Genomic DNA, 24,380 nt, shown 5'->3' on the forward strand with positions numbered 1-24,380 from the left:
TTAATGGCATACATAACCAGCTCTTCAGTCTGTTCTGTGACACGCTGGAGCGCATGGACATCAGGCGGTGGGAAGCACAGAAGAATGGCTTTCATTAGCACAAGCAATGCTAACCCAAGGATGTCCCCCAATGACATCTGCAGACACTGAGAGCAGCCAACAGGGTCTGACAGAATATTCCAGGCATAGGAACATTCATCCAGGTCCAGAGCTTCACAACAAGGGCAGGTTTAACGAAGGCCCGCCCGGCTGACTGGGGTGGAGAAGGCCTACGCAAGCAGACCGGCGAGGCCTCCCCTCAGAGACTTTCGTCAGCATGAAAGGAGGGGGTGGGGGGGGGGGCTAACCCAGTTCCTTCATGAGCAAAGTTTTCCTTCCTTCATACTCGGAGCCCACAAAGGTAAATCCACCAGTTTCTAACTTCACCTTTATTTTCACTTTTGGGCTTCTGAGTAAGGTTTTATATGGGTAAAAAAGAAATTTCTGGATAAAGAAAGTGTTTTAAGAAACCTGAGTTCTACAGGGTTGTTTTTGACTTGTTGAAATATATTCAGAATATTATTATTCTGTAAAACAAGAATAAAGTTAGCACTAGAAAGGTAACTATCAAAATCTAGCAGCAGCACTGTAGAAAGACATAAATGCACCGGTGGATTTTCATAATTTAAAAGGACAAAACTGGACTAGCCACTCAGTTTAGAGTAGAATATCATTATTACCCTTCCAACAGGCATGATTTTGAGAATATGGAAAGCAGCCATCCAGAAAATAGCTATATCAACAATTCCCAAATCCACTCCCACCAGTGAAATGTGTCTGTATAACAGGTCAATGTTTAGTTGGTGTGAACATGTTATGTCCACTGTAGAACATAAGTAAAAACGTAATATTAACCAGTTGAGATTCAAAATAAACAGAAACAGAGACTCCAACATTATATAGTTTTGCATTCTCAGACTATAGTCTCGTGCAAACACCTCTGGAGATCACCAAGCTGGACAGAGAAAGCAGGCGTGGAGACCAAGGCTAACTGCCTGTTGAATGGATATTGGAGACAATTATTTCCCTCAGCATCCGGTGCCCTTAATCCTCTTCCCGACTGCAAAATCGCATTTCTAAAGCATAGTTACAAAGGTGATTTGATTGTGCAACACTAAAATTACTTTAATTGATTATAGCATCTTAAGGGAATATGTCCTAGATTTTGCACAATGAAGATTTCATTCACACCAGAAAAAAAGGTTATTCAAAAGAAGCAAAGACAGTCCCCCAACAGCCAAAAAAATCTTAAGTTGACATTTATGATGAAGGTATGAATGTCTTGCACAATTTTAGCTAATCTAACAATATTCTGATGTAGGAACACAGTCCAAGAAAGGGAAGGAAATATTATCATTGGTAATAAGAATGTTTATTATACCATCTATGAAGAAAGGAATTAGCTTATTATGCCACTCAGAAAGATTTTTATGTGGCACTTTCAAAGTTGAAAAGCTACAGTTTTTATGTGTATTTACTATAACTATAGCATAAATGTGCTTAGAATGTATTCAAGAAATCTGCCCAAATTTCAAAAATGTTTCAAAAACAATTTTTTTTAAAGTCAACTGCATTCATTATATAAAAGTTGAAATTCACTTTTGCTCTTACATAATGGGGAGCTGTTGAAACAGTGGAATCTAAAAGCCACATCCATGAAATAATCTATTTGCAGTAAAAATAGTAAATTTAAATAATTTTCCAGCAGTTGCCAAGTTTAGGTGCAAAGTTAAATATAAATATTACAAAGCACATGAAAACTGATTCTACTTCCAAATCTGCAACACACCACATCTACACCATAATGTCTGGTTTAAAGTATTTAGTACAGATATATTGAATAAGGGGATTAATAAATGATAAGTGAAAATGATGCATTTGTGTAAATGAATTCTGTAAATATATTCAAAAGAGAATTGCTGGAATTTTAAAATAAGGTTTAGGAAACGACTAATACAAAATATGGACAAATCTTGTAGTACCCACAGGTAAATCAGCAACAAAAGTAAAACGGTATCACTTCTTCAGACTTACTTCATAAAAGCAAATAGCAATAGTGTATCTGACAGGTACTTCAGGGTCATGGCAAAGGCAGAAGAATGTAGAATAGAGCTCCATGTGGAAGTTTTTCGGATCAACAAAAACAATCATGGCCTGGGGGAGTGGATGGGAGAGAATCAGAGGAAAGTAGGGGAAAAGATGCATCAATACTTGATGTTAACCCATTTCACGGACATAGAAATCATGTTCTCCAAATCATAATTTACTTATAAATGATATTTGAAAAGGCCAATGTATACAAGTAATACAGATTTACAGCAATAAACACAAATCACACCGATATTTACTTGGTACCTAACTCCATATACCAAACGTAACGCTAAGCAACAACTGTCAACATAGCAATATCTTTTTTTTTTTTTTTTAAAGATTTATTTATTTATTTATACAAGCACTGGGTACAGTCAGAAGCGCAGGAGGGTGAGAGAATTCACCAGAGCCAGAGCGGGGAGCAGAGCAGGCAGAAGGACCGAAGTACACTGCTGAGGGGAGCAGCGGGCGGCAGGAGAGGTCTGCGCGCCATGTGGGACCCTCGCCCGGCGGCCGGGGATCAAACCGGCGCTGCAGAAGCTGCGGGCAGCTTCGCAGCCCAGCGCTCAACCACTGCACCACTGGGGAGGCCCCATAGCAATATCTTTTAATGCTATCTATTCACATAGTTTTAAAACATGTCAAAATGTTTAGTCCGTATGAATATATAATTCATTACCGGGAAGTTATAGGCACAGTTCTTTCGCACTGAAATATATTTCTTCTCTTGCTCTAGGATTTGGGGTGGAACCTGGTTTTCATTGTGTCCATTTTCTTGTTGCAAACCCAAGGTACAAAGTTTCTTATAAAACTCCAAAAACCTCAAGTGCTGATCTGGAGTAAAAATTCCTAAAACAAATGTAAAACTTTTGCTTAACATTTTAACTGGAAACAAAAACTAAAAAGAGAAAAGCAAAATACAACAAAAGCATAATTAGAAAAAAAAATTTAAAAATTGCTTGGAGGCCATGAATAAAATTAACAATGAGGAAAGAGTAAGTATTATGAAGAAATCTAACAGGTCAACCCACATCAGTTCTGTTAATTTTAGTAATATTTTCATTTTAATGTCGGTAATATAAACTATGCGAAGCAGGAGGAGGGCCCTCACGCGCCTCCACAACGTGTGTCCTACCACAGGTCACCAACAAGCCACTATATCACAAGATCACAGCCCTTCCTGCGACTGAGGCATGGCAAATACTCTAGAATTGCTTGAGAAGTGACATGCAGATGTGTCTGCTTAAAAACTGAATTTAAAAGACACCAAAGTCAATGCAAAGTGCTTCTGATCCACGCACTGGTTCTCCACATTCATTAACTATCTTGCAGGAATAGGAACTCATTATATGTTGCAACACATTTTTTCAACAGCTTATTAAATGCCTGCAACCCACATTAAAAAAGGCTTTATCATGCCAGATGGTTATACCTTAACTAACGCTAACATTATTATAGTAAGCCAAGAAATGAGTAATATGTTCAAATGCCCACGGTTGTGGGTATAATTCTATATTCGAAGCTGAACTGCTCATACGATATATTAATTATTCCATTAATGATTAATAAGAATATACTGACTATATGACAAGGTGACTAATCCTAAATCTCTATTATCACATACCAACTAATGCATAAATACAAAACACTCAGAAATCGAGAGGGCTATGACTCCTGCCTTCTGTCATTCTTTCAGACAGGTCCTACTAGTGAAAAGGTCATTCCAAAATTTGAAGACCTCTTAAGATTTTACACACTTTAGTGGCTAAGACAGAAGAAAAAGGGACACGTTTTCTATGACCTTCAAATTCTTAGCGTACACCCTACCGTACAGTCCATGGCATAGTTTTCCCAAGTGGAAAGACAACGAAATAAGAATTGACTCATCCGCTTTGAAAGATTTTTCACAAAATGTTTTCACTAAGGGAAGTATAGTTTGACTTCTGTCATCTGCAAAACAAAACAAGAGAGACATAGTCTAGATCCAGTTTCCCATACTACACAGATGGGAACTAATAAATGTACCTAAATTCCAGAAGAAAAATTACTATGTTAACCTCATAGTAATTGAAAGTGTCTGAAAAAAAATACTGCAGGTGTGACAGAGAGAGGTGCGAGGAGAGCTGAGATTCTCCCAAACCTGACTGTTTGGCTGAGGAGTTTGAACTTTGTGCCGCAGGCCACTGAGAGCAGAATGCAGAGGCTCCGGTGTTTCAGGTTGTGAGTCCGAATAGCTAAAAGAATTGACACCGCTAATGCAAACAGGTGAGTAGACAGGAAACCTTCCTTCTTCTCTTGGCGCACACTGCACACCAGGCTGAGGTTTCTGTCCATTTCATCATTGTTTTCCACTGAGGTAGTGTTGGTTTACAGCAAACACTGTATGTTTTAGGAGGACAGCTCTATGACTCTTCAAATGTACTCCTCAAATGTATGTCACCACAGCATGCCCACCACTGAAGTTTTATTAACCCTCCACCCCAACCCAATGCACCCCTCCTCCCACTGCTCCTGACATCATTTCACTTTACTCAAATTCAGTCCATTTATAATATGTTCTGTATATTGAATTATTGAATTTCTTCACTTGTACTTCTTGGATGACAATTCTTTTTTTTTTTCATTTTATACTTTTTTTATATCATTCTTCATTTTTTTTTTTAAAGAGGCATGTATATTTATTTATTTATTTGTTTGTTTGTTTGTACATGCACTGGGTACAGTCAGAAGCGCGGGAGGGTGAGAGAATTCACCAGAGCGGGGAGCAGAGCAGGCAGAAGGACCGAAGTACACTGCTGAGGGGAGCAGCGGGCGGCAGGAGAGGCCTGCGCGCCATGTGGGACCCTCTTCCGGTGGCCGGGGAGCAGCCGGGGATCGAACCGGCGCTGCAGAGGCTGCGGGCAGCTTCGCAACCCAGCGCTCAACCGCTGCGCCACTTGGGAGGCCCTATCATTCTTCATTTTTATACAATGTATGCCTTCTTCTCTCAGGTGTAGTCCCCGTCAAATTCTTTTTTTTTTTTTTTAAAGATTTATTTATTTATACAAGAACCAGGGTACAGGCCAGATGTGCGGGAGGGTGAGAGGATTCACCAGGGACAGAGTGGGGAGCAGAACAGGCAGACTGACTGAAATACACTGCTGAGGGGAGCAGCGGGTGAGACAGGAGAGGTCTGCCGCGCCATGAGGGATTCTCCCTGGCCGGCCGGGATCGAACCCACGCTGCAGAGGCTGCAGGCAGCTTCACAGTGCGGCGCTCAACCGCCTGTGCCACCAGGGAGGCCCCCGTCAAATTCTTTAAAAAGTTAATTGATTTTTTGAGTGTGCCTACTTAGGTTAGAAGTTTCTGATATGTTAGCATTGTTTAAATCTTAATTCTAAATACTGTAAATGTCTCACAGTTCCCTTAAACTTACATAAATAAATCACATATTATTAGGAATCTGATAAAACTAACTAAAATGTTACAACAGGCTTATTAGTATCACTGTCATTACTGTCGTTGTCATCACACTTCAGAACCAGATCTACTGTTTTTACCAAGACATTCATTCAACAAACATGCACTGAATTTCTTACCGAGCAAGCTTTATGTTAAACAGAAAGATGAATATTAAGTGGTCTCTGGACTTGAGAAACTCAGCCCATCAGAGAAGCCAGACAAAAACATAGCACAAGTCACTTACGTAATGTTATTGCAATTAAAAAATAAGATGGAAAAAAAATACCTCACAAGAACAGGTGACTACTAGTTTAATAGCTGGCATATACTGCACACCAGGTTGAGGTTTCTGATAAGTCAGGAGTCTGCAAATTTTCTTTGCAAGTGTTCTAGGCTTTGCAGTCTGTCCATTACACTCCTCAGCCCTATCACTATTAACATCTAACCAATTACAGCCAATAAACCCGTAAACGAGGGGGTATGGCTATGTTCCAAGGGGAGCAGGAATTGACCTACAGGCCATAGCTCGCCAACTGCTACTATAAGAAATCTGATGTCAGAGGAGAAATGATTTAAAATGGGCACTGAAGAAGGAAAACATGTTGACCAGGAGAAAAATTAAGGGAAGGGAGGAAAATAGGAAGAGAAGAGAAAATGTGGACAGGCCAGAGGTGTGAACGGGTTTGATATGCCAAGGTGATGGCTAACGGAGCTGGCGCACCAGCCGGCAGGAAGTGGGCCAGATTGGCAGGGATGAAGCCATGAATACAGGGCAGGCCGGGATCTGTGAAAACCATGTGTGGGCCAGAGAAGAGGGAGGAGTCAAAGATGATGGCAGGGGTTGCCAGGTGCCCCGTTATTAGAACAAGGAGATTGAATCATCAGTTCATCAGGTTACAGTTTTTACTCCTCAGGCTCATTATACAGGCCACAATCACTCCGCAACATCTATGCATAATGACTGTTCACGGTGCAATCATCCTTAACAGAGTTCACTTAAAATGTCATTACTCCAAGTAACACAACCCGACAATTGCACAATAGAGTTTTGCACCAGAGTATCTGGCCTCCCCCCTGCAAATTTCACCCTATCCAACTGGTTAACATTTACTGATAAACTGAAGTCCAACATTAGTCAAAAGCCTTATCAGTCAGTAGAGCAAATAATTATCTTCATGGTTTAATTTGCACAAAAGTAAGAAATCAGTCCTTACTCGTTCTCACCCCAATGTCCCATTCCAAATTTCTCTTCCCATAGCCAAGAGATATCTAGCTTTAAAATATTAAGGAGGGAAAACTAAGGTAGATATTGGTTTAGATAAGATCTGTTTAGTTAGGATCAATTAATTGAGCAAGTTAAAGGCTAATCACCAAGAAAAATGTGTAGCCTCCTAAGCAAGTCAGTTAAATTCTGAGAAGAGAAAAACGACAGGTATGGAATATGCAGCAGTACTGGGCGCTGTGAGGGCAGAAGTGGCAGGAGAGAAGGTGGCAAGAGAGACAGCACCATAAAGAGAGAAGGGAGGGGCTCTCCAGTCCTCATCAAACTGAACATAAGAAATTCTGCCCTTTATTCTTTATTGGTAATACAAAAACACACAGGACAGCACTGCTTTCAAAAGCAACGATGTGTCCACGGAAGATTTACCTGTATCAAAGACGTCAAGCAGATTAACCAAAGTCTCAAAAGCGGCTAGCCGCACGCTGCTGCCTTCATCCCTGGAGAGTTCTATTAATTCAGGGAGCACCACATTTTTTGTAAGTTCTGTCCTGCAACAACAGAAGAAACAGAAGCACAAGAAGAAAATAAATCAAATCAATAGACAAGAACATAGCAAGAAAACTTAGTGGGTTATGCTATGGAAAATAGGAGGGAAATCACAAAGCTAGGGATCCAGCTCTCCAGAAGCCTGCAGTCGGGTTGGGAAAACATGATATAAAAACAAACATGAACAGTCATTACAAAGTGGTTAAACTCCAGTACCCACACCCATATTATTAATATAGCGATCTTAACTAGAAATACATATTAAGCTTTATAAATCACAATATAGTTTTCCACTTGAAGCAACTTCAACAAACGATCTAGACTCATTTAGAAAAACTTACCAGTAGCAATTGTAGAAACGCAAACAAAACCTTTTAACTTAGATTTCAGGGTATAAGTGACTTTTTCATTGACCTAAAATAGAGTATTATAGTAACTGATGTCTATAAAGAATGACATATGACACTAGAGTCTCCCTCTAAAAGAGTGAAGCACATTATAAACCGCTGTCAGGGATAAATGATGTTTATAACACAGTCACAAATGGTTCTGTTATTTGTTATTTTATCTCTGCTTATTCACCATGATAAGACCTCGCTGCAATAGCACACATTCTGTGAGATGGAGGCTGGCTTATGAAGCAACCGGCTTTCTTGGGTAAAAGATGGAAAATGGTATGAATCATAACTTGATAGAATATGAAAAAGTCAGTGCGAGCTGCAGAACACCTATGAAATGCCGGACACAGCACAAAGACTGGAAGACACGGCTGTGAAGCGGACCTTTGTGCTACAAGAGAATGTTTATAATCTGTCCAGTCCACGGAGTAGTCACATGTGCTCCTGAGCACTTAGATGAGATCAGAGTAGCAGAGGAGTAGGTGCTAATTTTACTTAATTTAAATAGCCACATATGGGTCCTCCCTGACAACTAAAAGATTGAATATATGTTTATTAAGCACTTGTATTTCTTCTTCATGAAGTGTCTGTCCCTCTTCTTTGTCCATTTGTCCCAGTACATCCTCCTAATAGATTCTGATCCTAGTTCAGGAGGACAGATCTGATGAGACTGAATAAATAATGGTCCACAATGACGCAGAGTCAGCCCAGCCTTAGAAGCCCCATCAGAAAGCAATCAGCCCTAGGGATTGCGCGCCCTGCTGACATGCTAAGCTTCCAGCACAACACTTAAGTCCGATTCAGCGAGGGTGGACACAGGACACGTACATGGCTCTACCTTGAATCTCTGTGACAATCTAAAGTCTTCCTAAAGCCTTAAATATTGGCCCACACACCTTAAAAACTTCATTATACAAATGGCAACAACCTGACTGTCCTTGCTTGCACAGTAAAGAAGCAGATGAAATCAGTGTGACTTCTACTACAAACAAGAGGGTCAAATAGTTTTAAATAAATTTAGGACAGCTTTTAAACAAAAATCATTTCCCAAGTTGGTGTTTCCATAAAATTCAACATATATTCATTAAGTGAAGATATTTTGCTGACAACTAACAGGTTGAATATATATTTGTTAAGCACCTGTATTTCTTTAATCATACATATAGCTTCACATGAAATGTTTTAACAGGTAAGAGAAGAGACTGTCTGCCCTCTGCTGCTCCTTCCTGTGCTCCAGGCACCCAGAAGGCAAGGGGAGCAGCAAGTAGACAGGGAAGTGCAAAGTTGTACAGCAGAAAACGAAAGGCTTCCGCTGGGCGATGCTATCTGAAATGATACAATAACACAGAGGCCAGTTGTATTGCAGGCATGGATCATCCTGGGACATTTTCCCTCCCTGGATGTAGGTGTTGGGAATGATAAAGTGAAAAGGAGATAAACTAACATCAAGTGAACACGCATCACTATGCTCAGCATCCTCACTTTTATCTTTTTAATCTTTTGGGTTCTCGGAAAAGTCACGATGCATTTTTGCTTGAAAAACATAGAAAAAGTAGGTCATAACTTTTCCGACAACCCAATAGCTAGCTCAGAAAGTACTCTTAGGATCACTTTCAAAGATCATATAAAGTTTAGTCATTCAGTAGCATGTTTTCACGGAACAAGGGATGGGATATGCAGATCTGACAGTGAAGACAGGAGATGTAACTGACATAAAGAATTAAACATGTACTTACCCAATGCCCTGAGCTATATTTTCTAATTGCCGACACATACAGGACCGAACTTCGTATTCTACATCTTGACAGAGTGATTTTACTAAGGGAAGTATTTCTCTTTTAATGCTTGGAGGGGGAGGAAAGAAATATGCAAATGGATGAGTGTTTCAGATAATTAACATTTGCAAACAATCATCATCAAAATCTTAGCTTAATAACAATTATACTTTAATATGAAGCTTTAAAGTTTGCTTTACATTTTATATATGTTATTATATTTGGATGTTATCATCAGCCAATTGCAAATTATGTGTATGTCTGGGTCTTTTTAAAATAACAGTTAATTAGGGATTAGTAGCTAAATGTCTTAGCTAAGATAAAAGGCTACAGGCAAGTGGAATATCTCATTCTAAGAAACATCAACCAAAATATTCTTCAATTCTACAGTTACTCTTGGGTCACAACTATATATCATGCCATTCTTTCTATCACATTCTATTATTTCTATAAATCTATTGGTATTTATCATCCAGGAAGAGAGTAGTTTATGAATTATAAACATTCTCCATAAAATCTTAAAACAAGATACATCAATCAAAAGAATGCTTTCATCACAACACTGGAAGAAAAGATAAAGTCTGTGTCTATGCCATGTTTACCAATTAATGCTATGATATCCTCAAAACTACACTAAGGTGTGTGTGAAACAAGGAAGATTAAGAAGGAAAGAGAAGAAAAGTTAAGCTCATTGATTTTGAAAAGCCACGAGATCAAAGAGAAATGCATCAGTGCAGAATTCTGAGAATTCTAGCTACAACAGCTAAACATACAGAGCATGGAATAATACAAATCTATTATAATTGTCATAGCCATTTTAGATCAATTTAAGAAAGAAGACAGAAATTATATACAAATACTCACGTATGGGCATCAAATTTGTTCGTCAATTTTCCTAAAATTTTACAACTAACTAAACGAGACTGGACTGTTTGTGAAAGTTGTGCCTTGGAAACAAGTGGATTCAAAATCTAAAGAGAAAAGATTTAGAGAACAAATTCACAAAATTTTATATATTCTTGCCACTAACATAAGCTATTTTCTTCAAAGAATACATAAACGTGCTAAATATTTTTAAAGAATTTGAATTATAACTTGAGGTACACGGTTGTTCAGAACCTGGATCATTTTGTTTGTCTTCTTAAAGTAAATATGATGCTAAATTATGCAATTAAACACAGCTGGACACCAAACAAATGAATTAAAGCATGTGGTGAATTCCGCAGTGATTTAAATACATGGAAAGCATAATTTTTAAATACACATTTTCAAAAGAAAAAAAGCAAATTAGTTACCAGATAGTCTGAAGTTTATTTTTATTTCATGCAAATTTTTATATTTCTCCTAAAGGGATGGAAAACAATATAGCTTCAAATGGATTCAATTAAGTAATTCCATAATTTGAATATAATAACCAGAGCGATCCTGTATGGTGCACGTGGCAGGCACTCAGAAACCCAACAGCATGAGAGACTGTGCAAAACTGTGATGGGCAGACCCTGGTTCTGGCCCAAGTTCTTTAATCTGTGAATCTGGGCAAGTAACCTTTCTATTTCTTACCCCCAGGCTTCTCATCTATTTAAGATGGAAATTAAAATATGTTTTACTAAGATCCCTCTGAGTTCTAAAATTCTAGGACTCTAGTAAAACAAAAAAAATCAACTGTTTTTTCTTTTTCCTCTCAACAAAGTAGCCAGAATTGCTGAATGCATGACAAATGTATTTAAAAGTGAAAGCTTTGAAATAAAAGACATATTCAAAATCTTTAAAATCACACATTAAATAATATACAGCATTCTGGAGTAAAACTGTACTACATATCCCTCTTTAAAAAATATAAATAACACATGTTGACATTATGCTAAATACTGCTGAATAATTTAAATATGTGTCATCAGCTAGCTGTTTGGCATCAAGTTTAGAGACATTCTTATTACTGAGTAAATCTTCCCATTTTCAAGCAGGTATGCAGGCATCGAGATAGGACTACCTGCCTAAGGGCAAAGACACTTTGTGGACATGTCACTGACTAATAACATTTTTCAACCAAGACATATTTGAAAGGAAATATATATAGGAAGTGTACTTTAAGAATGAAAAAATCATTTCATGAAAGAATAAATTTCCTTTCTAGTTTTCCAATTCTCTCATCTTAATTTACTAAAACTTTTAGAAAAGGGCATACTGGACAATGTTGAAAATTAAAAAGTAACAAACAAATTGGCAACAATATTTGCAATAAATATTATAAAGGAATGGCAACCTTTATAGATAAATAGCACATGTAAATAGAGATCAAAGTATACAATCAGACAATTCAAAAGCGTAAACAGGATGTTATAAATACAACATAAGAGAAAATATTCAATAACATAATAAAAAAATTCCAAAATAATACAATTCTAGTGGCCCATCAAATTAAATTGGAATGCAATTGCTGATAAGAGTCCAGGAAAGCATGCATTTTCATATATTGTTTGTCAAGAGCCTTAATAGGAATGCCTTCTGATCCAGTAATTCCACTTTTTGGGGAAGCTATAGCTAATGAAATTTTCTGAAAAACAAGAAAAGCTCCACAGAAATGTTCACTGATGCCTTGTTTTGATAGTAAAATACTGAATCTAGGCCTAAATGTTTAACAAATAAAAAAAATTGTAGCCACAACCAGTGATAAATAACAACCACATACAAATTCATTATGATCATTAATGTGGCAAACAACAACCCTATACAGGGAAAAATATGAAATGAAAATATATCAGAATGTTCAAAGAGGCTAAGTACAGAACCATGATATTTTGCCTTTTATTTATAACTCAAATCTTTTTTTCTTTAAGATTTATTTATTTATGCATACAAGAACTGGGGTACAGGCCAGAGGTGTGGGGGGGTGAGAGGATTCACCAGAGACAGAATGGGAAGCAGAACTGGCAGGTCTACTGAAATACACTGCTGAGAGGAGCAGCGGGCGAGGCAGGAGAGGTCTGCTGCGGCGCCATGTTGGCCAGGGGTCGAACTGGTGCTTCAGTGGCTGAGGATAGCTTCATAGGCTGTGTCTTAACCCCCTGCGCCACCAGGGAGACCACTATAACTCAAATCTTGCATAAAGAACATGTGTGGCTTTCAGAGTGGAAAATAAACCTATTCTTAAAATTTTTTAAATACCATTTTAATTTTTTTTAAAGGGGGTTTAAAACAGTTTACTTATTAGTATGTTAATAAAAAAAAAAAGAGGTGTTACCTCATGCCTTAGGGTTTCTTTGGGCAGAACTTCTATCACAGACAAAAGAGTTTCCAGCCAGGCGTTGCTCACACCTGATTGATGGATAGAAAATCAAGAGCTTCACTAACAAAGTCACTTTCAACTCAGTCATTAATAATTACAATAGTACTTAATGATACAGGGGAATAAGTACTTTCATTATTATTACAACAAGTTTCTCTATTTTTCCTCTTGGCCAACACCTAGAAAAGTTTTACACTTTCAAAAATATACTAGGGGGCTACCTATAATCCAAAGTGTGCACTTTTGCTGTACAATACTATCAACATAAAGATTGTATAGGAAGAAAAACCTCAAGAGAAATTATCAATCACGCCATGATTGAATGAATGGGTGTTCAACTTTCAAGGTTCCTGATTTTGCAGTTCTGGTCAGGAAACTGCCATGGCTGTTTTCAGTTGTGCCAATCACCACCACTGGGCAGCGCAGCCTCCTCAGGTGGCCCTCAGATCCAGGTGACGTCACTGTCACATCCAGGGAGCAAGAACATGCCCAGCCGCGCATGCGGGGCCCTGACCTGCGTCCCTGTGCTCCAGGTGCAGCAAGATGAGTTGGAGGAAGGAGTGCGCATAGGTGTGGACCGACACCGACTCTTCCTGGAGGATGGTCAAAAACGACATGGCAGCCGTCACCTGCATCTCCACTCCCGCAACGAGCAGCGCCTCCTGCGTGATCAGAGAGAGTTTGCTATTACAGAGATGAGAGGTCGGAAATGATCCTTTTTAAACATCCCAGGTCAAAGACACCAAACAGTCCTAATTCTACTAGACAACTATATATGACCTTTAAGGATATGTACTTCATTTAAGTAAACTATAGTAATCTATTCCTCCTCATTAAACTCAGACCACATAAGGTTTAAATGTCTTGGGAATTTATGAAAAAACATCTAATTGCTTTTTTGAATGAATATTAGGAAAAATACATAAACCTTTAAATAGTAAAAAGGTATCTGATTTCAAACATCAAAAGATTTCAATTTCTATTTTGCTCTTGGTAGTGTAGTTCGTCATCCTACTAGAACAATAATGCCAAAGCACAGTCATGCGTGTTTTCATTACTTGTATTTCTACTTCTGAAAACAAACACTATACATTCTACTATAAAAAGGAATACCTAAGATTTTGAAATGCATTTTTCCCTTTAAACAACTTGCAACATAAATTAATGTGAGTAAACTGTTTTAAAAAGAAGGAACTTTTAAAATGTAAAAATAGTTCTAAAAATCAATTATATTCCGAGCCATCTATAGTCACCATTTAAAGTGAAAGCCTACATTAGAATATTTGTTTTCAAACCATCAAAGTAAAAAAAAAAAATTACTTTTCATATAAGCCTCATAAAGATATTACCTATACTTTTTAAGATACGTGTAGTGTGAACACAGTTAAAAGTATTACTTAGCTTACTCAGTTATGGGAATTACCCTTGATTGCCTATTTTAGAATTAATAAAGTGGGCAGAACAACATGGAACTTGCGATGTGGATCAATTTCCCTATCAGTGAATTTAAGAAAATTAATCTTTCTGCATTGTTTCCAAATGAATGAATTACAAATTACAGCACTTTTGGAGATAAATTTCAATCATTTTAACTAGATCTTTCACGACTTACCAACGTGCACAAACTGAGCATTTAAATAACGACCCTCATACATCCAGCTGGCTCCAATCAACACAACTCTTGCAAATCTGGAGGGAATCACTCAACTGATCTCTCCCAGAGCTGCTCCCCCTACAATCTTCTTTATCTCAGTAAACAGCAAATGCCAATTCTGCCCTTCCTGTTGAGCTCTGAGGTCACTCTTGTCTACACTCTGCCTCTCACCACAATCAAACGACCACTCAACACTCATCAATAACCCACCCCGCATTACCTATACCACTACCGCCCTGGTCCAAGCCGCCATCACCTCTACACTGGACTATTCCAATAACCTGTGAATTAGTCCCTGATTCCTTCATGGCTGCCTACCGTCTGCTGTCTGCACAGAAGCCAGACAGTCTTTAGAAAAGAAGTCAGATAATATCATTTTCTGCTCAAAATTCTCCAATGGCTTTCCATCTCATTCAAAGAGAGTCACAATCCTTTCAATGCCTTACAAGATATGTTCCCAATGTCCCTTTCCCCAGAAGTCTACATGGTTGGCTCCCCGATATCTTTCAAGTCTCCATGTAAGTATGGTCTTCTTATGAGCTCCCTGATGACCCGATTTTAGACTGAGAGAAACTCCCTTGCCCCTGCTCTCACTGCTTCTCACAGCACCAGTGTCGCCATCATCCAACATCTTCCCTCACTTACGATCTGGAGCATAAGCTTCATGATTGCGCGAACTCTGGTCTGTTTTCACTAGTATACCCCCCACTCTGAGCACATGGTGGGCATTCGGTGAGGAACTGCTGATGACTGAGTATCTCTTACCCTGTCACCTAACTTCCTGCTCTCGCCGCTCTCTTCCTTCACACACACTTTCCACATCTCCTAAAAGGAGGCTTCAAGAGACTTTGAAGTCAGTCCTAAAGATTAGGGATTGGTAGAATTAGACACAAGGCAAAGCAAAAATGGATCACACAGAAATGCATTCTCAACCCGCTTTCCATCCTGTCAGTAAAGAGATGTTCTTCTCTCTCCTACCCCAGCATCTCCGTAATTGTGACTGACATGAGCAGAGCCCAGACTCCTGGTGGGGCCCTGCTGGCATCATGGCAGAGAGAATATCATTCCAGAGCAGAACAGACAGCCCTGGAGCCATCCAGTACTTGGCTGGCCAGTCAGCCAATAAACGGCAACTCTCGCCTGTCTGATGCCAAAGCTAAGCACTGAATTCTCTCCTCACAGCTTCTGCACTTTCATTCACCACTTATTAAGACATAAACCAATCCTCAGCCTTCACACGGGAGATCTGCAGGGGCTTTACTGTGGCGAATGCTCACGTGGTTTGGTTAATACCAGGAGAACCGACTGCAGACTAGACTGGCCGGCTTTCGTTTGGGTTTAAATGTGTCTCATCTCACACACACAAATGCTATTTTAGTTTTTCAACCAACAGTCAATTAAATATCTTAAAAGTTCTTGACTGAAAGAAAAAGAGAAGGATAAGGTGTAAAGCAGAAGCAGCAAATGGTCTCTAACATCAGCCCTCCCACACCCCCGTTTTACTGTTCTTGAAACAAACATTTGATCCACACTAACAAATTTGGATTTGGAAAATGCTTTTCAAAGATTTGATGTGGCCAGAATATATCACTTACAGGTTGCAGAAGGTTTTTATTTTAAAAACAGAAAGAAGTTGGCCAAGAACTATGGAGGCAAATTGTGACAGCCACAGCGTACATTCGGGTCCACATGAGTCTGCTGTTTTAAGTTCCAAGAGATGTAAATCCTGGCCCTGCTGCCAGGCTGGTTTTGTACGTAAGCAAACTGTATGTGAAAGCAGGACATGAGCAGCTCTCCAGTGTCACATCTTCTTACAATTTACTTAGTCTTGGCTCCCGCAGTAACATTTGCCTCAACTACTTTGCAAATAATTTTCGAAAAATCCTCAAGTCTTATCAGGATTTGGGTTTTTCTCTTGTGCTGACTTCAACATCTGGGACTGTCCACTGTTAAGAAACCAGCAGAGACTAAAAGAGTGTATCACTGCTAAAAATCAACTGACCTCTAAACATAATTCTCTGAAACCCAATGCAATAAGAGTTTGATACTTACCATGCAGTGTTCTCCTCCACAGAGTCACACCCTCTGGACAAACACAGTGAGATCCATACTCTCTGGGGAAATAAGTGTGCATCCTCATAGGCCTTGGGAGACACTGAAAAGTAAATTCCTCTATTGCTTCCTTGGCATGCCTTGGTGCCAGTTATGGCTCCTCCTATAAACTATTATATAGCTGACATTCCAACTTGAATCCCTCAAAAATGAAAGGAGACATTTTATGAATGTGTTGATGGTACATTTCCAGATTTAAAAAACTATTCCCATTTGAGGAAGGAGGATTAGACAGGGATGTTTAAATGCATCCCTCAGGCAGCATGAATGATATAAAAGCGCATTTTGTGAAACAACCTAAAGGTCCTTGCAGAGAAGAAACTGCTCTGTCTCTAATAAATCCACTGAGAAAAAATTTCTCTTTACCGATAACATGAAGAAACATTAAATAAGTCACTGGTTGGTTCCACAAGAGAAACTACTTTGGATTCACACATTTGGAACTAATTTAAAATATAAACCTGGTTAAACAAATTTTTATCACAACTGGTGCAAGTAAAAGCTAAGGGAAGCCTAAAATTACAAATTACTTGTTTGCTTTTAGAGCTAGCATAACTGGCTGCTGCTTGAAATTAAATAATAAGGATTTAAATATTAAAATATTGAAGACCTGGGACTTACAAAATATCCAGGGTTTTATGGCCACCATAAGTGTGGGAATTTTCAGTAATTAACAATAACAGAGAAAAGCGCCTTTAACAACAAAACTGAATTTATAAAAGGCTTTTGAACAGAACTTAATATGAGTAATTGGAACATGCCAACTCTAAGAGACTTTTAATACTTAACCAAACCTCACCAAAATCAAGAATGAGGAGAACTAGCAGAGAGCACTGAAAATCCGAATCAGAGAGAGGCAGAGGGGAAGCACATGGAGGCCCTACACGGGAATGCTAGCTCGCTTTAAATCTCCATTTCAGGGATTAGCAAGGTTCATGATGCGGTACACACGAAAACACCCTGAAGATCTCTTTCCAGAAAGGAAGTCCAGACACCAATAGCAGCTGCCGATGACCACCACTAATGTCAACGATGCGCCCAGTCACGCACTCCTCAGCTAATCCACAAGCAAGTACACTTCACAACCACGGTTTTGAAACTGAGCTTCCAGATGGACTACTCTGCCAAGTCACTTTTGCATACCAATAAATTTATTTTGCATATAAAAAATAAATCACAATTTATTTATATTTTAGGTAATTTCATTATTTAGGTTTTAAAAGTAAATTTAAAAAACAATTAAAAACATTGCAAAGAAAGAATGTGCTTACCATGGAAATACTCAGAAGATACCAAGGCTATACCTAAGTATTACAAATGATCCATTGCAGTCATATTTAGTTAGTTTTTGAAAAAATTACAAACTTTTCTTGGAGATGGGGGGAAAGCTACTATAAAGAAGGGGAGGGTTTCTTTCCAATCACTCATAATACTGTTTCCTTCTACCTACTCTCTCCCTAAGGTAGCCCAATGAAAAGCTAATTCTAATAATATAATTTTAGTTGCAGTCACAGTCACTGATTAAGTACCAGTCTCACAGTCAGTGTTCTGGAAACTGGAAGGCAGTCCATTATGTACATTTAAACATTCAGCAAATAATCCTTCAGTTACATGCAGGTACTGTGCTGGGTGCTGGAGACTTAGCAATGGGCAGACCTACCACAGTAGCTGTTAATTCTGTAATTAAGTTGTGGTGAGAGCTATAGATGAGAAGTACAAGATGCCCGAAGAACATCTAACAGTGACCTGATGTACTCACGGGGATGGGGGAGGTAGGTAGACACTGAGAAGCGATAAACTGAACTTCGTGAAGAGAAAGTTCAAAGTAGACAAAATTTGGGCTCAGGGTAGGCACAGCAAGAGGAGTTAGAAGCAAGCATTCTCCACACTAAGAAGCTTAAAGAAGAACACGCAGAGTTAGGGAGGGTGAGGCTCATGAAACACGCAGTGTCCACCTTATGTAGGGCCTCAGATGCATGAGGATATTCTAATTGCATTTTTTTAGTACTTTGAAATATTATGATGATTGCAAAGTTGAAAACAATCAGAAAGGAGGCAGGATGGAATGGGAGGGAGTGGGTGAGCCTCTCTTGGGAAGCTATTTCACTTAGCTGAGCACAGTAGCTTGGACTAAGGTTGGAGAGAGGTCGATGTTGTCAACTAAGGACAAGTCCTTAGTTTCTGACAACAGAATGGCAGTCACCAGAGGAGAAAAGGGTGGGTTGATGAATAGTACAGGCACAAAGAGCTGACTGGGTGGTGGCAGATGGTAACTCGGTCTTTGATGGTAGACAGTATGGTATATATATTTGCTAAGTTGTGAAACTGTACTCTTGAGCTTAAATGGAGTTGCAAAGCAATGTTCCTTAAAAAAAAAAAAAAAAAAAAAACGGGTTGTACAACATAGTAAAAGAACAGATGGTATCAAAGGTCATTCCCCAAATCCTGGCATGTAAACCAGAGGTTCACAGTGTTGCCCATTAGGACGGGAGACACTGAAGAATGTCCAAGTGTTCAGATGGAAATACCAGGAGCTCAATTTTGGATTTAACTTTGACATGCCTTTGAAGCATCTGAATGAGATTACAAAAGGAATTGTATTTATACATTTGATACTCTGAAGAGGACTGCTATAACTAAGAGAATTTCTATTTTTTAAATATACCTTGTATTTATTTATTATTTTTTAAAAAGATTTATTTATTTATTTATTTATACAAGCACTGGGTACAGTCAGAAGTGCGGGAGGGTGAGAGGATTCACCAGAGCCAGAGCAGGGAACAGAACAGGCAGACTGAAGTACACTGCTGAGGGGAGCAGCGGGCGGCAGGAGAGGTCTGCGTGCCATGTGGGACCCTCCTCCAGTGGCTGAGGAGCAGCCGGGAATTGAACCAGTGCCGCAGAGGCTGCGGGCAGCTTCGTAACCCAGCGCTCAACCGCTGCACCACTGGGGAGGCCCGAGAATTTCTATAGAATAAAAAGAATTTCTATAGATGGCATTTAAAGGCATTTAAAGGCAGTCCTGCAGAGAAAACATGGACTGAAAGTTAGATTATCTGTTACTATAAACATAATTTCACCCCAACAAAATGAGAGTTTTGAAGCACTCAGAGTTTAAATAAGTCATCCATCACAAGTGTTTTGGCAAGATACTTAATTTTAAGTTCTGGTTATTCCTAACACATCATTAGAAAACAATTAATTGATCCAGGGCTAGGGGTGATTATTGGGCATGGTGGAGGGGTATATGCAGATATACAATTAAAAACACCTGGGTTAATATCACTGTGTGATTAAATTAAAAAAAAAAAGAATGGGAACTTTCTCCTTTAGTCATGACAGACTAGGAAATTCTAATCAGTTCTCCTGATAAGGATAGTTTAAACAGTCGGACAAAATACAAAAATCTTAACATAAAGAATCAAAATATAGGGCCTCCCTGGTGGCGCAGGGGTTGAGCATAGCGCTGTGAAGCTGTCCACAGCCTCTACAGCATGAGTTCGATCCCCTGGCCAGCCAGGGAGCAACCTACAGGGCACAGCAGACCTCTCCTGACTTGCCCGCTGCTCCCCTCAGCAATGTATTTCAGTCAATCTGCCTGTTCTGTTCCCCGCTCTGTCTCTGGTGAATCTTCTCACCCCCCCCCACACCTTTAGCCTGTACCCCAGCTCTTGTATGCATAAATAAATAAATCTTTTTTAAAAAAAAGAATCAAAATATAAAAATCATTAGCATAAAGGCATATAGAAATTAACAAGCTTACCCATCCAAGTAAAAGACAATGAAAATCCAGAAAGGTGAGCCTAATCTGGGTCCTATTTTTCCTCTGGGAACATGTGCTGATTCTAGAAAAGGGTCCTGAGAGGCTGAAAGCTTAAGTGACTTTTGGCAGCCTTGCAGAGGTCCTGGTAAGCCCCCTTGGGATAGACTAAAGGTAATCCTGAAGCAGAGTGGCCTTTGCAGGGACAGCAGTCCTAGCTTAAAATCATCCACTACCTGAAATTGATTAGGTGAGACTTAACTGCTAGTGCAGTAAAGTGGATGCCAAAAGAAAACACATTCTCTAGAGAGGATATCTCCCCAAGTCTCAACTATTTCTATAAATAATTTTTTAAAGTACAAGATGAAACAAACACACAATAGCATCGAGGCACATGAAGAGATAAGAAAATATGAACAAGAGCCCATAGGAGCAATAGAAAATAGAAACGTACCAAAAGAGTTGTAGGTATTGGTGCCATCTGACAAGAGGTTAAGACACAAGTGAGGATTCAACAGAAAACTACATGATATTTAAAAAAAAATAATAATGCGGCAGATTTTTAAAAGAGCAAAGTAGAAATTCTAGACTGGAAAAAAACATCATAATCAAAATCAGGATAGACACAGATGATTAGTGACTGGGAATACAGGTCATGATAAAACAATCAGGATGAGTAACAGAGAAAAGGACGGAAAAAAAGGTAAAAGACAGAAAATACCATAGGAAGGTCTAACATAAGTGAAAGAGGAGTCCCACAACAGCAGAGAGAAGACTAGGAAGAACATATTTCAAAAGATAATGTCTGAAAATATTCCAACACTAAGAAAAGAAAATAAGCCACAAATTCAAGAAGCTGTGTATAAGCCAAAAAGAAGTCTTCCTACAGGCACAGCAAAATCCTGTTGGCAAGCGTCTGCTTTAAACGAATGTGAAATACATTTTCAGGCCAATGAAAGCTGAGAAAATTTGTCACCAACAGATTTGTACTAAAGGATGTTCAGGCAAAAGAAAAATAATTCCAAATGGAAATACTATAGACAACAGAAAAGACAAACATGTGGGTAAATCTAAATAAATTTTAATTATATAAAACAACAATATGTGCGAGACTTAAAATACATAAATAGTTAAGATATCAGACAACATATAAATCACAAGAAGATTCAGTGGAGTTTGAAAGTGTGACGCTAATATCCAGAAAAAGGGTAACACTACAAATGAATATTCAACTTTGATAATGAGTCTCTGTTATAATCGCTAAGGTCACTTAAAGAATATACAACTTGACCCTAAAAGAATATACAACTTCCAAGTTAACAGAAGGGGGGAGGGGGGGGGAGAAGCAGAGTAATGAAACTATTCATTCAATTTTTAAAAAGGAAATAAATGACAGAAAAAGGAAGACCAAACAGGTGACAAAAAGAAAGACATACAGAATAAATCCTATACGGAGGTGCACATCAACATGACCTCAATCAAAAATATATTTTTTAAAAAAACGTTAAGAGTACAATGACACGTGTAATTACATTAACTATAAAATGGATGAGATTTTCTAATCTAAGCTCATGCAAGACATGCACCTGTAAGAGGCTTTTTGTCTTTTCAGGTATCAGGGTAATACTGGCCTCACAAAAGGAATTATGCTGTTCTTACTTCCTCCTCTATTTTTTGAAAGTACTTGTGTAGAATTTTTATTATTTAATTTACATTTATTCTAATCTTTATCATTTCTGGAGCTTTTTGCCCCTTCATAGAAGTCCAATTTCCATCCAATTTCTGTTTAAAGAAGACTTTCTGTATTTTATCTATCACTTTTAGGTGTTCTGATTTGGAAAACTTTCAAGGATATCTAGTTCACCATACTACAAAAAGTCAGTTAATTCATAAAGTTTTCCAACAAATGTTAGAGACCTTTATTACAATGGGATATTGTGAGTATCTTTTTTGTTATATAGTTTTCCAAGATAAATAAAAATACCTATAAATGGATCCTTCATAATCCTCAAACATCTCGTTAAATACAATATTTAAATAACAGTAGTATCACTCATAGAAATAAAAGTTTTCTAATTAAAGAATTTCACAAGTTCCAGTTCATTTTTATTGTAGGCAGGGTGAAATAATAAACAATTAGGTGACTAAGAAGCACATGTGAAAACATTAGTCTTCACTAGAATTTCTGAAAGGCAATAATTTTCATGTTAGAAATATTTGCTTATGTAATTTTCTGTATATAATCAAAGTAACATAAATTTAGTAAATGTTTCTATCAAATTTAATAATTATTTAAAATAATAATATATATATCTATTTTTCCATAAACACATATAGACATAAAAAGAAAAACCGTAACACAGACACTACTTTTTAAATGCACTATGATCAGTGTACTTTTATTTTTTGAGCTATAAATCACAAAACAGCTATTTCTAGCATCTGCTCATAGTCTCCTTTTTACTTTGGTGAAACAGTTACATAATTTTATGCTTCCTAGTCCATAAAAACTTTCAGCAAGGTCAATTCTGACCCTGATGATTTTTTCCATTAATCTCACTTTATAGAAATTATTTCACTTCACCTTTCTCCACATCAGAGTGTCCCTAAATGCTCAGCCTGTCAACTGAGTATTATATTCTAATGCGGTTTTTCTATAACCTGGAGGGGATCTGGAACATCAAGTTCTGCTAATTATATATAACACTGTTGATTTCACAAGTTTCTTTTGCTTTTCACAGAAATGAACTTTTAACTTAGCTAAGAAAACATGATTACAGTATGACAAGTCCTTTTATTTTGAAGCTTGCAAGCCAAAGTAAAAGGCAATCTGTATTATCTGTTTATGTTCTTCAATCCCCTTAATTAAAACTATTACTTTTTTCTTGGTGAAGTGTAAGAGAAAATTATAAAATGACATGCTTCCTGGAGACCTCCCAACAAAATAATAACAGTTAAGCAGTGAATTTTTTTTTTGGCCTAGATTTCTCAAGTGTACAATGAGTTTGTGGAGAGTTGCTGATAGAAATCTAAAAGGATGTATCTAAAGCATCATGTACAAGGCCTCGACCACTGAAATCCTTCCCCCATTATGTAACCACCTCCCTTCCCCGCCCCAACACAGGTCTCTCTAGGAACCAGGATTACGTTGCTCCACTGTTTTACTTTTCCTCAATAATGCCACCAGTGGGTCTACTCAACGGGCCGTAAGTCTTTCAAGGCAGATACTGACTGTCTCAGAATATAATATCAATCAACGCTCACACTAAAAATCATTCTGGCGTGGCTATCATCTTCAAGCACTGTTCCAGGTTTTGGGGCTACAGTATCAAACTAGACTGACAAAGATTCTGTCCTTACAGAGCACAGAGGTAAGAGTGGTAAGTGAGCAAGTCAGAGAGCCAGAGGGGCTCATTAAAACTGCAGTAAGGAGCTTCACGCCATCTGAAAAAGAAGTCATTTGCATCAGTGTCCTGTGACTACTGTAAAAAATCACCACAAACTGAGGGACTTAAGGCAACAGAAATTTATTATCTCACAGTTCCGAAAGCCGAATCCTAAATCAGTATCACCTAACAGAAATCAAATTACTGGCAAAGCCACAGTCCCTCCCAAGATGCAGGTATAGAATCCTTCCTTGTCTTCCAGTGGCTCTGGCACTCGTGGGTTTGTGGCTGCACCACTCCAGTCTGGGCCTCCATCTTCACAACGTCTGCTCTTTCATGTATATGTCAACTCCTTCACTGCTTTCCTCTAATAAGGACACACGTGATGGCATTTAAGGCCAGCCCAGGTAATTGAGGACAATCTACGGGTCTTAAAATCCTTAAGCACATCTATAAAAATCCTTTTTCTAAAGAAGATAACATTGATTGGGTCCAAGGATAATATCTTTTGGAGCTCATTATTCTGCTGACTAGAGTAGTTTTCATGCAAGAAAATGGTAAGATATGACTGATAATTTTAAAAAGAGCTCTCTGAATAATAAAAAAGCAACAGTAAAAATGAAGAACGTATTAATTAACTTGACCGTGGTAATCCCTTCACAATGTATAT

The 24,380-nt window shown here is 38.3% G+C and overlaps 1 protein-coding gene across 9 annotated transcripts in view; it reads right to left on the bottom strand.

Annotated features, from left to right (window-relative positions):
* Window positions 1-24,380, bottom strand: part of PPP4R4 (protein phosphatase 4 regulatory subunit 4) — a 77,454-nt gene that overhangs the window by 26,263 nt on the left and 26,811 nt on the right. For 6 of the 9 annotated variants that reach the window (XR_008550884.1, XR_008550886.1, XR_008550885.1 and 3 more), the window contains 8 exons: window positions 13,313-13,460; window positions 12,754-12,827; window positions 10,377-10,483; window positions 9,474-9,581; window positions 7,220-7,341; window positions 3,958-4,080; window positions 2,810-2,979; window positions 2,074-2,193 (listed from right to left, as the gene is read on the bottom strand). Coding sequence is in view for 2 of the 9 variants with exons in the window: in XM_037503978.2 (XP_037359875.2) it covers window positions 2,074-2,193; window positions 2,810-2,979; window positions 3,958-4,080; window positions 7,220-7,341; window positions 9,474-9,581; window positions 10,377-10,483; window positions 12,754-12,827; window positions 13,313-13,460 (972 nt within the window). In the remaining 7 variants the exon portion in view is untranslated. Of the gene's footprint in view, window positions 1-2,073; window positions 2,194-2,809; window positions 2,980-3,957; window positions 4,081-7,219; window positions 7,342-9,473; window positions 9,582-10,376; window positions 10,484-12,753; window positions 12,828-13,312; window positions 13,461-15,217; window positions 15,313-16,047; window positions 16,325-16,504; window positions 16,601-24,380 lie in introns of those variants that run through there. The other 3 variants (XR_008550887.1, XR_008550889.1, XR_008550891.1) reach the window with 3 other exon arrangements.

Source organism: Talpa occidentalis, unplaced genomic scaffold (genome assembly GCF_014898055.3).
Source record: "Talpa occidentalis isolate TD23 unplaced genomic scaffold, MPIMG_talOcc4v2.1 talOcc4.11, whole genome shotgun sequence".
Lineage (NCBI taxonomy): Eukaryota > Metazoa > Chordata > Mammalia > Eulipotyphla > Talpidae > Talpa > Talpa occidentalis.